Below are 15637 nucleotides of genomic sequence, written 5' to 3' on the forward strand. Positions count from 1 at the left end.
TGGTAATGCATCTAATAGATGATTATTGCTGCAAGTTAAAAACCAAATGCCAATCTCAATAACTAAAAAGGCAACGTTATTCAAATAGTGCAAACAATAAAACGAATAAATTCTTTCATTTAATGAATTTTTTGTTCTAAATCCAAATAACAGAATTTTACTTTTTAAAACTAATGTATTTTATTAGTTAATTTGTTTCTTATGACTTTTTAAAAGCAAAAACTGTCTCTTTTATTGTAATGCCACTTGGTAAGGACTTGTGCACCAGTTTGATTGAATTCATCCCCTAAACACAAGTCAGTGTGACTATATTTTATTTCCTATGACCCAGCAGAAATTGATACCACCATGGTGACTACACTACAAAACAATGCCATTTAACTTTAGTATGAGCAATTTGCTTCCCTCATAATGCCAGTATAGCGTTCATATGGCTTTTTAACCACTAAGTAGAAATGGCTAAATAAGATCTATTAAGTTATCAGAGAAAACCTATATGAGTATATCTGCTTTCTGCCATGGGATGAGATAGCAGTAAGATCTTCAATCATATGCTGGCCTCAAGTTGGACTTCCTAGCCTCCTGAACTGTGAGTCCCCAAATTTCTGTTCATTATAAACAACCAGTCCATGAAAACCTGTTATAATAGCATGGAATGGACTAAGATATGTTATATATCATTTTTATTTTTATAAGAATTTTTACTGTCTCAATATCCTGTCACAAACATCTCAAACCTTACCTAAGATTTACTAACAATGCTACCACATATCTCTTTTTCAAATCCTAATACTCATACTATATGAAGTTATCTCGTTTATTTAATTGAGTCTAGGTTTTCAAGTAAAATGAAATTTTGTTAGATGGAAATTATGTAAACACAAGGAACTTTATTGTTGAGATTTCACACTTTGAAGTATGTATGGCTTATAGTCAGCTTTCATAGATATTTAATTATAGCATAGCTATAAATGATTAATAAATGATGAATAGCCAGTAACAGTGCAACACAAAACAAATTACAATCAGAGGTTAGGTTTATGAGATCAGCAGAATGCACATGATAATCCTAACTACTCAAGAGGCTGAGATCTGAAGATCTTGCTGCAAAGCCAACTCAGGCAGAAAAATCTGTAAGACTTTAATCTCCAGATAACCAGCAAAAAACTGAATCTGCAGGTGTAGCTCAAGTGGTAGTGGCAAGCACCATCCCTGAGCAAACAAACAAAAAGCTGGATGAGGGCATAAGGCCCTGAGTTCAATACCCCATAACTGACATAAAGGAAAAAAAGAGACTGATTTTAAATTTCATTTTAAAAATAAATTTTCTCTTTACAATTTTTAAGACAGTTTGGTGGGGATTAGAAAACAAAAGACACCAGTTTTAGTTATTTTCTGCGGCATATTCCTGGAGTTAATCGTTAAATATTACTGTGACACATTGAAACTATGGATATTCTTAACTTACATGCTTTACTTAAAAACAACTTTCTAAGTAAGTACTTATATTTATAAACATACTATTACTTAAACACAACTGATATTGTCAACACTTATGTGAATCCTTTTTAGATTCTTCAGCTTAGTCAAGTATATGTTCACAAACTCATTAATAAATGCGCATATTTAAAATTTTTGAGAATTCATTCTGAGCCAAATGCCATGAATGAGAAAGTAGAATAACATTCATTAAATGATTTTATTTATATGGCAGTCTTCTGTACACACACAATTCCTATATCTTATCATGAGTTTTATCCTTATTTTGCTATTGAGTCTCATTAGGTTAATTAACTTTCATAAGATAATCCAACTGGTATTTGGGAGATTATGATCAAGATCTGCTTAAATGTTGTAGATAATACTAACTTCAAAGTGATATACATTATTAACTGAATCATAAACATAGTGAAAAAGTAAGATTTCCTTCTAAATTATTTATATGTAAAATTTCTCAAACAAAATTTACATTACAAGCCTTCTGCTTTACAAATGAGCTGAAATTAGCATTGCTATTGAGGTAGCATAAACAAATCAAGATTGTTTGACTTGGTGATCCTGGCATGACTGACATTTTGGATCACAGACATACAGGTATTTACAATAAACACTCTGATTCTTTTTATTGCTGCATATTATTTTCTTAATAATGAATATGTCTGGCTGAAAAACAAGTATCAGATATGTAACACTTTTTGTTTATCATCCCAAATATATAATGTTCTCAGAATATTTCTTCATAAGTGAATTTCTTGTTCTAACATCATTTCTATATGTTTTTAATTATCACTTCCCAATTAAGCATATGTTTAGTAGATTATTGGGACTCTAAACTTTTTTTTGGGGGGGGGGGTCCGGTCGTGGGGCCTGAACTCTGGGCCTGAGTGCTGTCTCTCAGCTCTTCAGCTCAAGGCTAGTGCTCTACCACTTGAGCCACAGCACTACTTCCGGCTTTTTTCTTTTTGCTTATGTGGTGCTGAGGAATCGAACCCAGGGCCTCAGGCATGCAAGGCAAGTGCTCTACCACTGAGCCAACTTCCCAGTCCTGGGACTCTAAACTTTTATGCAAATAGCCTTTTTACTTAATACTACTTGCCTAAATCTTTCTTATGTAGTGCTTTATTCATCAGTTTATTTTTGGCTTTTAATTGTTGACATCAATTAGTTGTACAAGGGTTTTATTTTGCATCTTTTTTTTTTTCTGGTCCTGGGGCTCCAACTCAAGGTCTAGATGCTATCTCTTAGTCTCTTTGTGCTCAAGGCTAGCTCTCTACCACTTGAGCCACAGCATCACTTCTGGCTTTTTTTCATAGTTTATTGAGATAAGAGTCTCACTGAGTTTCCTGGACTGGCCTTGAACCACAATCCTCAGATCTCAGGCTCCTGAGTAGCTGGGATTACAGGTGTGAACCACCAGTACCTGGCTTGCATACAACTTGATAAGAGAAACTTTCTTTCTTGCTGTCTCTCTTCTCACTTCCTCCTTCCCAAACTAATCTAAATACCTTTATTATCCTATTTCCATGCATGCACATAACATATTTGCTCTCCTTCATCACTCCATTCTCCCACTCCCCTCACACTGGTATCTACACCCCAGTAAATAAATTTTCTGATACACATTTTTATTAAAGTGCATTCTTGTTCTTCAGAGGAACTTTACCATAATACCTTACACACACATATATGGTTCTTTAATCAGGTTTATCATATATATATATTCCTGTTGTGTTCATGTATAGTTTATCTTTTAGTTCTAGCATCCACATATGTAATCTTTGTTTCTTCTAAACCTGCTTACTTTGAATAATATAATGGTCACAAGATGCACCCATTTCCTTGCAATTGACATAATGTTTTGGATTATTATTTTTATTTTTTTTGTGCCAGTCCTGGGGTTAGAACTCTGGGCCTGGGTGCTGTACCTGAGCTTTTGTGCTCAAGGTTAACATTCTTTAAAAAAATTATTGTAAAGATACTGTATAGAAGGGTTACAATTGCATGAGCAAGGTAATAAATACATTTCCTATTGAGCATTTTTACCCTCCTCCTTTTTTTCCCCCTACCATCCCTTTCCTCCCTACCTCCCCAATTCCTCCCTTCCCCTCCAAAGTTGTAAAGTTCATTTTCAAAGTAGTGTCTTGTACATATGATTGTTACAATGGGTCATCCTGTATCCTTATTTCAGCATTTTGTTGTTTCCCTTCCCCTCCCCAAATTAGAAAATGAATATATAAGATGCAGGGCCCCAGAATCAAATACAGTGAAAACAGGGGTTGTACCATGAGGAAGAACATACAAAGAAACAAAAAAAACCCCATAGTATTATAAGTACATTAAAAACAACAGCAAGAAAAGTGTCCCTATCTTGGAGTTCATTTCACTTAGCATCATCTTGTATGGTCATATGTACATAGTTTCTGACCTTTTCTGCTTGTCCTAGACATACACTAGTTATTGCAGATAAAGGAAACCATGGAACCTATGTTTCTTTGGGCCTCACTTACTTCATTCAATATAATTTTTTCTAAGTCTTTCCATTTCCTAACAAATGGGGCAATATCATTCTTCCTTAAGAAGGCATAGAATTCCATTGTGTGTGTGTGTGTGTGTGTGTGTGTGTGTGTGTGTGTGTGTGTGTGTGTGTGTGTGTGTGTGTATGTGTGTGTATGTATGTGTGTGTGTGTATCACATTTTCTTGATCCATTCATCTACTGAGGGGCCTCTGGGTTGGTTCCATATCTTAGCTATGGTGAATAATACTGCGATAAACATAGTTGTGCTGGTAGCTTTAGTATAGCCTTGTTTGTGATTGTTTGGGTAAATGCCCAAAAGTGAGATTGCTAGGTCATAGGGAAGTTCTATGTGTAGTCTTTTGAGGAACCACCATACTGCTTTCCAAAGTGGTTGAACAAGTTTACACTCCCACCATCAATGCAGTAGGGTTCCCTTTTGGCCACATACCCTCCAGCCTCTGTTGTTATTAGATTTCTTGATTATAGCCATTCTAACTGGGGTTAGAAATCTCTGTTGTTTTGATTTTCATTTCTTTTAGGGCTAGAGAAGTTGAGTATTTCTTCATATGTCTATTGGCTCTTCTTATTTCCTCTTCAGATAAATTTTTCTTTAAACTTTGAGCCCACTTGTCGATGGGGGGTTGTTTCTTTGAGGATTTCTTGTTGGGGGATTTAATTTTTTGAGTTCCAAGTATATTTTAGATATGAGACCTTTGTCCGTTTTATGGCTAGTGAAGATCTCCCAATCCATGGGCTTTCTATTGATCTTGCTAGCTATGTCCTTTGCCATGCAGAAGCTCTGCAGTTTTATACAATCCCATTTGTCCAACCTTTCTTTGATTTGTTGCATTTCTGGGTCTTTATTAAGAGAATTTCATCCTGTGCCAAGGAGCTCTGGAGTTTCTCTTATTCCTTCCTGTTAAGGTTTTCAGAGTGTCTGCTTTTACTTCGAGGTCTTTGATCCATTTGGAGTTGATTCTGGTACAAGGTGATATATAAGTATTTAGCTTTAGTTTTCTACAGATGTTAAACCAATTTTGCCAGCACCATTTACTGAAGAGGCTGTATTTCTTCCATTCTACTTTTTTTTTAGCTCCTTTTTCAAAGATTAGGTGGCTATAGGTCTTTGGGTTCTTTTCTGGGTCTTTGGTTCCATTCCATTGGTCTTTGGGTCTGTTCTTGTGCCAGTACCAAGCTGTTTTGACTACTATGGCTTTGTAGTAGAATTTGAAATTTGTTATTGATATTCCTCCAGTACTGTTCTTTCTGCTAAGGATTGTTTTTTCTATTCAGGGTCATAAAATTATTCTATATGAATATTTAGGTTGCTTCTTCTATTTCATTGAAGAATGAGGTTGAGATATAGATAGGTTTCACATTGAATTTGTAGATAGCCTTTGGCAGTATTGCCATTTTCACAATGTTAATCCTTCAAACCAGAGGCATAGGAGGTTTTTCTGCTTCCTTAGTTCTGCTTTAATTTCCTTTTTTCATGTTTCTAAAGCTTTCATCATAGAGGTCCTTCACTTCTTTAGTTAACTCCTAGGTATTTTATTTTTTGTGGGGCTATTACAAAAATAGTTGCTTTTCTGATTTAAGCCATGTTCTTCTTGATATTGGCATACAGAAAAGCCATTGATTTTTGAGGTTTCATTTTGTATCCTGTTACTTTGTGTAAGTTTTGGATCAGCCGAGTAACTTGGGAATGGAGTCCATGCGGTTCTTTAAATATAAGATCATGTCATCTTCAAAGAAGGAGAGTTTTACTTCAGCTTTCCGAATTTGGATCCCCTTTATGTTTATATTTTGTCTCATTGCTCTTGCTAGGCATTCTAATACTAAATTGAAGAGAAGTGCAGAGAGTGGACTTCCTTGTCTTTTTCCTGAATTTAGAGGAAATGGCTTTAGCTTTTTGCCATTAAGTATAGTGCTGGCTGTAGGTTTGTCATGTCATACACAGCCTTTGTTATATTGAGGAATGTTCCATGGATTCGTAGTTTTTCTAGAGCTTTCATCATAAAGGGGTGTTGGATCTTGTCAAATGCGCTTTCTCCATCTATTGAGATAATCATGTGGTTCATATCCTTGCTCTTGTTGATGTGATGAATTATATTAATTCATTTGCATATATTGAACCAGATTTACATCCCTGAAATGAATCCTGTTTGATCATGGTTTATGATTTTTTTGATGATGTGTTGAAGTTGATTGGCCAAAATTTCATTGAGTCGTTTTGCATCGATGTTCATCAAAGAAATGGATCTATAGTTCTCTTTCTTTGGTGAGTCCCTGCCTGGTTTTGGGATGAGTGTTATGATGGTTTCATAGAAGGAGTTTGGTAGTGAACTTTTATTTTCAATTTCATGGAAGAGTTGGAGGACTATTGGTGTGAGTTCTGCTTTGAAGGCTTTGTAGAATTCAGCTGTAAATCCATCAGGTCCTGGGATTTCTGTGGGTGGGAGGTCTCTTATTGCTGTTTCTATTTCATTGCTTGATATGGGTCTGTTAAGTTGATTTAAATCATCTTGGTTTACTTTGGGCATGTCAGTATTTGCTAGAAATTTGTCCATTTCTTCCAGATTCTCAGCTTATTAGCATAAAGGTTTGAGAAGTATTCCCATATAATGTTCTGAATCTTGGTTGTTTCTGTGGTGATGTTTCCATTCTAATCTCTGAGTTTATTTATTTGGGTGTGTTCTCTTCTATTTCCAATAAGATTTGCTAAGGATCTGTCAATTTTTTCGAAGAACCAACTCTTTGTTTTGTTGATTCTTTTTTTTTTTACTCTAATTCATTTAATTCTGATTTAATTTTAATTATTTGTTTCTGTCTACTGGATTGGGGTTTAGCTTATTGCTCTTTTTCAAGGAGCTTCAGGTGCTTTGTTAAATTGGTGGTTTCAGATCTCTTCAATTTGTTGATGTAGGAACTCAGAGCTATAAACTTGCCTCTGAGTACTGCCTTTGCTGTGTCCCAGAGGAGCTAGTGATTTGTGTGTATTTTTTGTTAAATATCATGGACATGTGAATTTCCTTTCTAATCCCTTCTATGACCCACTGGTGATTCAAAGTGTGTTGTTCAGCCTCCATTTTTTACAGGATTTTCTTTGGTAGCTTTTGGTGTTGAATTCTAATTTTATTCCCTTGTGATCTGAGAGAATGAAAGGCATAATTTCAATGTTTCTGAATTTGGACAAATTTGCTTTGTGGCCTAAAATGTGGTCTATTTTGGAGAATGTTCCATGTGCTGCTGAGAAGAACATGTATTCTGATGCTGCTGGGTGGAATATTTGGTAGATGTCTGTTAAGTCTAGTTGATCTATGCATTTGTTTCCTCTGTTGAGTTTTTGTTGTGTTGATCTATCCAGAGGGGATAGTGGTGTGTTAAAGTCCCTAACAATGAATGTCTTTGGATGTATGTGTGATTTTAGGGAAAGTAGTATTTCTTTGATAAATTTGTGTGCTCCATTATTTGGTGAATAGATATTTAGAATTGTAATATCCTACTGAAGGAGAGATTCCTTAATTAGTATGTAGTGACCTTCTTTATCTCTTCTGGCTAATTTTAATTTGAAGTCTATTTTATCTGATATTAGGATTGCAACTCCCACTTGTTTATGGGGGCCGCTTGCTTGGTAGATTTTATTCCAGCCTTTCACTTTCAGAATACATTTGTTTTTGTGGGCAAGGTGTCTCTCTTGAAGGCAGAAGATAGAAGGATCTTGCTTTTTGATTCAATTAGACAGTCTATGTTGCTTAATTGGAGAGTTAAGTCCATTAATATTGCGAGTTAAGTCTGAGAGGTGTTTGGTAGTTCCTCCCATGTTATCTACCTTCTTGGGGGCTGTGCCAACTGGGTTCTTCCTAGGACTTTTGGATTCTCTATTTGGGGGCTGTTTCTTGGCCTTTCTATGCCCTTGTTGGTTTTCTATGTGTATGACATCTTTAAGTATCTTTTGTAGGCCTGGTTTGGTGGAGAAATATTGTTTCGATTTTTCTTTGCTGTCAAAGGTTTTATTTGACCTTCTGTTATAAGGAGAGTTTAGTTTGGTACATTATTCTTGGTGGATAGTTGTTTGTGTTTAGGGCGTGGCACACATCATTCCAGACTCTTATTGCTTTTATTGTCTCTGCTGAAAAATTTGAAGTTATCCTAATTGTTTTCCCTTTATAGGTGATTGATCTTTTCTTCTTGACAGCTTTAAGGATCCATTCTTTGCTCTTAATTGATCCTGTGTGGATTACAATGTGATGGTGGGATGTCCTGTTCTGGTCTGGTCTCTTTGGGGTTCTAAAGGCTTCTTATACCCCAAGACATCCTCAATCCTTCTCACAGAGCAGTGGTGGGAAGGTAGCCCTTCCCCCATCACCTGAGAAGAACTCCATGTTTGATACTGACAAAGATGGGCTATGGCAGCTAGCACATAACTGAGGCCTTGGAAGAAGACAATAGGAGCCATTCCACCTTTGTCTGTATTCTCTCAAAACTTCATCTGACCAACTGATGGTTTTTACCTTGTTGAAAAAATAGAAGAATTAAATGGGAATATTCTCATTGTCTATGGTCCCAAATCAACAAGCTTATTTGTATCTATACCTGTTGTCTACATCTTCGGTCTGTTATCTAGGAAAGAATGACTCTTGTTTCTACAAAAGACAATTCTCAATTTACTTTTCTAAATTATATTCCTTTCACTCTATAAAAGAATTTGTTCTTTTGATACTTAAAAAACAAGTTTCTCTGATTCAAGTAGATTATTTCAGTCACCATATGAGTATGTTCTAGTGTTATCCATGTTAGTAATAAAATTCAAACAAAAAAAGTGAAGAAAACCCCAAAATGGAACAAAACCGTTTCCTCCATGCTTTTCAAATGTGATCAGCTATGGTATTATTTCTGTTTCCTTTTACAGTCAAATTTCTCAAAAAGAGTTTTCTAAATGTATCAAACATTTTCAGTCCCCATATGTCCATATAGATGGCTTTTATAAAACTTTCCACTTATTTTTTTCCTTGCCTTCCACATCATACTTTCCATCTTACTCTATTACTACTACATTTTTACTATTCTTTGTCTTTTTTTCTCTCCATGATCTTTAAATGCTATAGTGTTCCATGGGTAGACCTTCTTTTCTAGGTGTTTTCAGTTCCTTTAAAAGATGTCAACAAATACTATTGTTCCCAAACTTTTAGTATTCTTATTTTTTCTGAGCTGCATATTTCTTTTTCTTTTTTAATAACACCATTTATACATTCCATTATCAAAGTAATATTTAAATGTTCAAAACCATACTCTTGGTTCTGTCTCACTTTGCAAAATCTGAGCTCCATATAGGCTTTCCATTTTCAGTGAATGTAGTAAATATGATTGTATAAAAATATCTAGGGGTCACCTTTAGTTCCTATCCTGTTCACATCTCTGATGCTGCCTTCTCCCTCTTTCCTCAGTAACATTTAATACTACCATTTTATTAACCTATAACATCTATACCAAAACATATTTTTTCTTTCGTTCCACTCTATCTTACTTGTCTAAAGCATTCTCAGTTTTGGTTGGTATATTTTTGAGAAGCCTCCTGAATAATCTTTCTGCATTCAGTTTTGATTCCTGTTGGATTATTTTCTGGTCTACCACTTGAATGATGTTTAAAAAATGTGAATCAGATTGTCTCGTTCCCCAGATTAAGACCTTTCAAAGGTTTTCTATGATATATCTGTTGCCTACTTTCTGAACTAACATTTTTATGATTCTCCAAACATTATTTTAAGGACAATGGAAGTTTTTTCTTTGCTCAAGCAAATCTTTGTACTTGTTACTCATTTTGCTAGGCATTTATTCTATTGGTTGTTTAAATGACTGGCTTTAAAACAATTGTTAATTCATATGTTCTCTGCATACTCTGCCCCATGCTATACTAGAGATTTATAAGCTTTATATATTCACTATTGCTATAAAAGGCCAGATAATATGTATTTTAGACATGATAAGCCAGATGGTATTTATCTGGCCTTCTCAATTTTGGGAATATAAGAGAAAGGCAATCATAGACATATTCAAATGATTGGCTGTACCTGCGTTACAGTTTTATTTATAAAACAAACTGTGGGCCAAAATTGGATTACTGCAGTTGTACTACTACAGTACCCATTCCATCACATCATATCGCCTTCCTTACTATCTTCATAGTATATCATGCTCTTAAGATTATTTCTGCTTTCTCACTTAAAATGAAAGCATCAAGAGAATAGGGACTTGATATATTCAACTTCTTTGTTTTATGTGTGCCTGATTCTGAGTGTATTTTTGACAAGTGTCTTATTGACTTAAAATATTAATTTGAAGACAAAATGTGTATATACACACTTTTTTTTTTTTTTTTTTTGCAGTATTGTGGCTTGAATTCAGGGCCTGGGCTCTGTCCCTGAGCCTCTGTGCTCAAGGATAGCATTCAACCACTTGAGCCACAGCTCCACATTGAGCTTCTCCTGAGTAATTTATTGGAGATAAGAGTCTCATGAGCAGAAAAGGTCAGATAAGATGATGTTAAGTGAAATGAACCCCAAGATAAGGACACAAGTGGTTTTTTCTTTTCTTTCTTTTTTTGGGGGGGTGGTTTCTGGTCATCGGCCTGAACTCTGGGCCTGGGCGCTGTCCCTCAGCTCTTCAGCTCAAGGCTAGCACTCTACCACTTGAGCCACAGCGCCACTTCCAGCTTTTTTTCTTTTTGCTTATGTGGTGCTGAGGAATCGAACCCAGGGCCTCATGCATGCAAGGCAAGCGCTTTACCACTGAGCCACCTTCCCAGCCCATGGTTTTTTCTTTCTTGCTATTTCTAATGTATTTATAAGCTACCACATGATTTTTTTGTTGCTTTGTATGTCCCTCCCCCATGGTATGACCCTTGTTTTCACTGTATTTAATGTTGGTATAATTTGGGGAATGGAAGGGAAAAAACAAATTGTTTAAATAGGGATACAGGTTGACCCATTGCAACAATGAGATATATAAGACACTATGTCGAAAAACGAACTTTATAATTTAGGCAGGGGTAGTGGGGGGTTGGCGTATGTGGAGATGGGAGGGAAGGGATAGTAGGGGAAAAACAAAGGAAGAGGCAACAATGCTTGATAAGAAATGCACTCATTACCTTGCTCATGTGATTGTAACCCCTCTGTACAGTATTTTCACAATAAAAAACTTATTAAAAAAAAAGAGTCTCATGGACTTGAACTGTGATCCTCAGATCTCAATCTCCTACTCAGGAGCTAGGATTACAGGTGTGAGCCACCAGAGCCTAGCTACACAGACATTTTAACACTACAATTTCAATGTACCTTAACAATCTATTCACCATGTATAGTTAAGTCTTTCATGAACTAAAGCAGACACTACAATTTTCTGCATTAAGATCTTGTTTAGTATATATATACCATTTGTTGAAGAAGCTATCTTTTATCCAATGTAAATTTTGGGCTCTTTTGCCAAAGATCAGTTGGCTATACATGCATGAATTTATTTCTTGTCTTCTAGTATGTTCCATTTTTATTTGGGTATACTTTTTTTTTTTTTTTGCCAGGATCAAGCTGCTTTTGTTATTATAGCTTTGTAGTAAACCTTAAGTCTGATAATATGATACTTTTCAGCATTTTTTTTAAAAAATTCTTTTTTCTTGTTTTATTTCTCTTGTTAAAATTACTTTGGCTATATCAGATCTTTTGTTCTTCCCTGTGAAGCTTAGTACTACTTTTCTTTCTTTGTGAAGAATGACATTGGGTTTTGATGGGCATAGCATTGAATTTGTAGGTTGCCTTTGGCAGTATGGACATTTGCACAATGTTGATTCCGCCAGTCCAAGAACATGTGAGTTCTTTATATCTTCTGGTGTCTTCTTCAATTTTTCTCTTCTAGAGGACTTTGCCTTCTTATGTTTTTCTTTTCTTTTCTTTTCTTTTTGGTAACTATCATCAGTGAAGGTGTTTTCCTATTTTCTTTATTCTATTTGTTACTGATGCACAAAAATATTGATTTTCATTTGTTGGCATGAGCTACCAATGTCCATCTTCTAGGATTTTTGTGATGAACAAAAGTAAATATATTATAGTAGACTATGAAATACTATTTAATTGAAAAACTTGACTTTATGAAAGTGTAGGACACCTAAAAGTGTGTTTTCCTAGAATTTTAGCTAGAAAAAATGCTGGTTAGATGAAAAAGTATAGATGACATTACTATCTTACTGTTATATTGTTTCCATAGTGTCTATGTAGTCATTTGTAACATCTGAAAGAACAATAAATATAATTTTTAAGTAATGAAGACACTTCATTCTTTGCTTGATGACAATATCTTGATAGTCTTGAATTGGCTACAAATATTTAATGTAAATAATCTTTAATTATAGTTTGCTGTATAGTTTCACCTTTTCTTTTTGAAGAAAGTGTTTTTTTATTATGTGTGTCAAGATTCTACTTTTTCTTCTTACAGACAGCCTTTTGATTGACTATCAGTTTACCTTCAGCTTACTGCAGGAAGATGATCGACACCATACTGCCATAAACTTCATAGCAAACCCAGAACAGGTAAGGAATATCATCTTTCATTATGAAATTTTTGTAATACCAACGGATCTAAGTTTTTTATTTTTTATTATGAATTTATCTCTCAGAATCATTAAACTATAAAGCTTTTATAGAAAATTATACATACGTTAATTTTCTCTTCATCTAAGTTTGGTATCCTTGTTTTTCAGAGAATATATGAATTTGATGTTTAAAATTTTTACAACAAGTACTATAATTTAAATTATGTTACTATGTGTGTGTATATATATCCACAAACATTTTTTTCACCAGTCTTGGGATTTGAACTCAGGGTCTAGGCACTGTCCCTGAGCTTCTTTTGCTCAAGGCTAGCTCTCTACCACTTGAGTCACAGCTCTATTTCTGCCTTTTTCTGTTTATGTGGAATACTGAGGATTTCTGGCTTTTTCTGTTTATGTGGAATACTGAGGAATCAAACTCAGGGCTTCATGCACTCAAGACGAGCACTCAACCACCAAGCCACATTCCTAAATCCTTATATATATTTTTATATAATTGATGCTCATACTTATACACAAAGGTTGAATATTTTTATTTGAAAAATAAAACACATAAATTCAAACTACTGTATTCCACCATTAAAAAAACATTCCATAGTATTTAGTTTTACTGATCTTTTTTCTAAATCCAGTGTTTTTATGAGTTCTATAATGCTGTCCTTATTAATCTTCTAAATTTACATGTGTGAAATATTATTGTAAATGTTAACACCAATGCCTAAGTTCAATAAAAGGCTCTAAGGAGATCTGTAATTATTATACATGTATTATTATGTTCTATTTGTTAATAAGCTAAAGGAATGGAAATACCAGACATGTAGTTTGTTTTGTTTGAATTTTAGATTTATTGAAGTTAAAACAAGTTACTCAAAATGAAAAAGCTATATTAAATAGATGAATGACAATAGATTATTAATCCATGTTATTAAAATCATGCCATATATTTTAATTATCAAATATATTCTAAAAGTATATAGTGTATTTTTTTAAAGATAAATCTTTGTACTTTCTGGCAAATAATATATTAAAATATTCTTTTCCAATTGGATAGCATTCTATCTCCATAGAATAATTTATTCTGTATTGCTACGTATTCTCTAGATTTTAAAGGGGTAACTATGCACTGACACATACTTATTTAATTTTAATAAGGCTTTTCAAGATATATTCTTTCAAATATAATTTTCTCTTTAATGACTTTCTATGAAGATATAAATGGGATGGAAGGAGTGACATTGGTCAAGAGACATTGTATTAATAAACTGATTTGTTGAATGGTAACATCTTTGTAGAACTATTTAAAGATAATAAAAATACAAAAAAGATAAATATTCTCAGTAACAGTATTTTATTAATATGCTAATAAATACTTCAAAGTACATTACAATCATTACTTTTAATTGTGATGATACATAAGATGGTCCCATTTTAATCACTTTAGAATGAATATAGGTATACAGATCAATAGGTTTAAGTACATTTATAATACTGTTCAATCAATATCACTATTTCTAAACCATATCACATCTAGTATAAGCTCCTCATCTATAATATAATAACTCCACATTTTCTCCTTTCTCTAATTTCAGGTTCTATAATTCTGTTTTCTGTCTCTATGAATTATTTGTTATATCTACCTCATATAAATGTAGCCATAGAAATTTTGACCTTTTGTATATTGTCATTAATTTACTTAACATAATATTTCCAAAATTCACATATAATTTATCTTTCAGAATCTCATTCTTTGTCATGAACTTCTTTTTTTTTCGTCATGAACTTCTTGCTCTTTATTAATTATTCCAAATCTATAGGGTTTTTGGAGTTTCTAAGAAATCTAATGTAGGTGTAATATCTGACTCAAAATTTGAGTTTATATTCTTTTCTAATAAACTCTACATGTCTAGATTAGCTATTGTTCTAGTTTGCTTTTCCAACATTAATGCCTCTCTTTCAGTGGACATAGATATCTAGTGTTTTTAAATGTAATAACATTCAGTGTTATTTTCAACTGTCTTTCCCAGTGGAATCCAGGAGCTTATATACATGTAGTGATCCTAAACTATCACAAATGTCACTAAGAATGCTTATATTATCATTTTACTTACTCTTTTAAAATTATTCACTTGAGCACAATCTCTAAAATTAACATGCATTCAAGATTAAGGCTTTCTGCTTATCCAGTAAGAAAACAGTAATAAACAATATTTATGTTGACTATTGATACATATCCTACGTTTTGACAACATGTTTAATTTCTAACCCATTATAGATCACTTTTATTAAAAATTAACTCATGAGACTAAATTATATATATATATTTAGTGTATATTCAGTTTTTTAATCTTTTTTCTTGTAGTCAAACAAAAATTTGGATATTTCAATTAATGCATCGAACAACTTTAATCTCAACATCACATGGTCAATGGGTTCAACAGGTAAAATTATTTTAGTATCCTGTCTCCTTCAAGTTTTAGTATGTGGAAGCTATTTTAACATGCTTTACTGCTCATTTAAATAAAAAAATTCAAAAAGTTCCATAATTATTCTGTCTCTGATAAAAGTTATAAGTTGCAGCTTTGATAAAGATTTATTATTTTTAATTAACTGTCTCATTGAATTAAAATTTGATGCCTAAAATATTTATGTAATACTTAAGTTTAAAAATGGTAATATTGTGAAATGCTGTGATTTTAATTAAGATAGATTACTTCTTCAGTGACTGGTGAGTCACTATTCACCTATTCATTATTGAAGGCATAAATTTAATTACTACATAAAGCTTTATAGCATTCTCTGTGCATACTTAAACAAGTAGTATCTTTTCTATTATTTTCAATTGAATGAATTTCTTCTTGTCACCTTCAGTCCTAAGAGGAGTTTAAAAGAAATTGTATAAATATACCATAATAAGTTGTGTAAATTGAAAGAGCTTTTAAAGATTATGACTTAGAAGAGGTTCAAACACATGTTGAATTGTGAAATTATACACTCATTATCCTAGAAGAAATATATAATTGTT

At 33.4% G+C, this 15637-nt stretch overlaps 1 protein-coding gene across 2 annotated transcripts in view; it reads left to right on the forward strand.

The window, feature by feature from the left end:
- The window catches only part of Atrnl1 (attractin like 1), a 482593-nt gene that overhangs the window by 123821 nt on the left and 343135 nt on the right, over positions 1-15637 (forward strand). For both annotated transcript variants that reach the window (XM_069988092.1, XM_069988091.1), the window contains exons 22-23: positions 12501-12595; positions 14975-15053. In XM_069988092.1, coding sequence (XP_069844193.1) covers positions 12501-12595; positions 14975-15053 — 174 coding nt within the window. The remainder of the gene's footprint in view (positions 1-12500; positions 12596-14974; positions 15054-15637) is intronic.

The sequence above is a fragment of the Dipodomys merriami genome, unplaced genomic scaffold, assembly GCF_024711535.1.
Source record: "Dipodomys merriami isolate MVZ:Mamm:240054 unplaced genomic scaffold, mDipMer1.0.p SCAF_35, whole genome shotgun sequence".
NCBI classification, from domain to species: Eukaryota; Metazoa; Chordata; class Mammalia; order Rodentia; family Heteromyidae; genus Dipodomys; species Dipodomys merriami.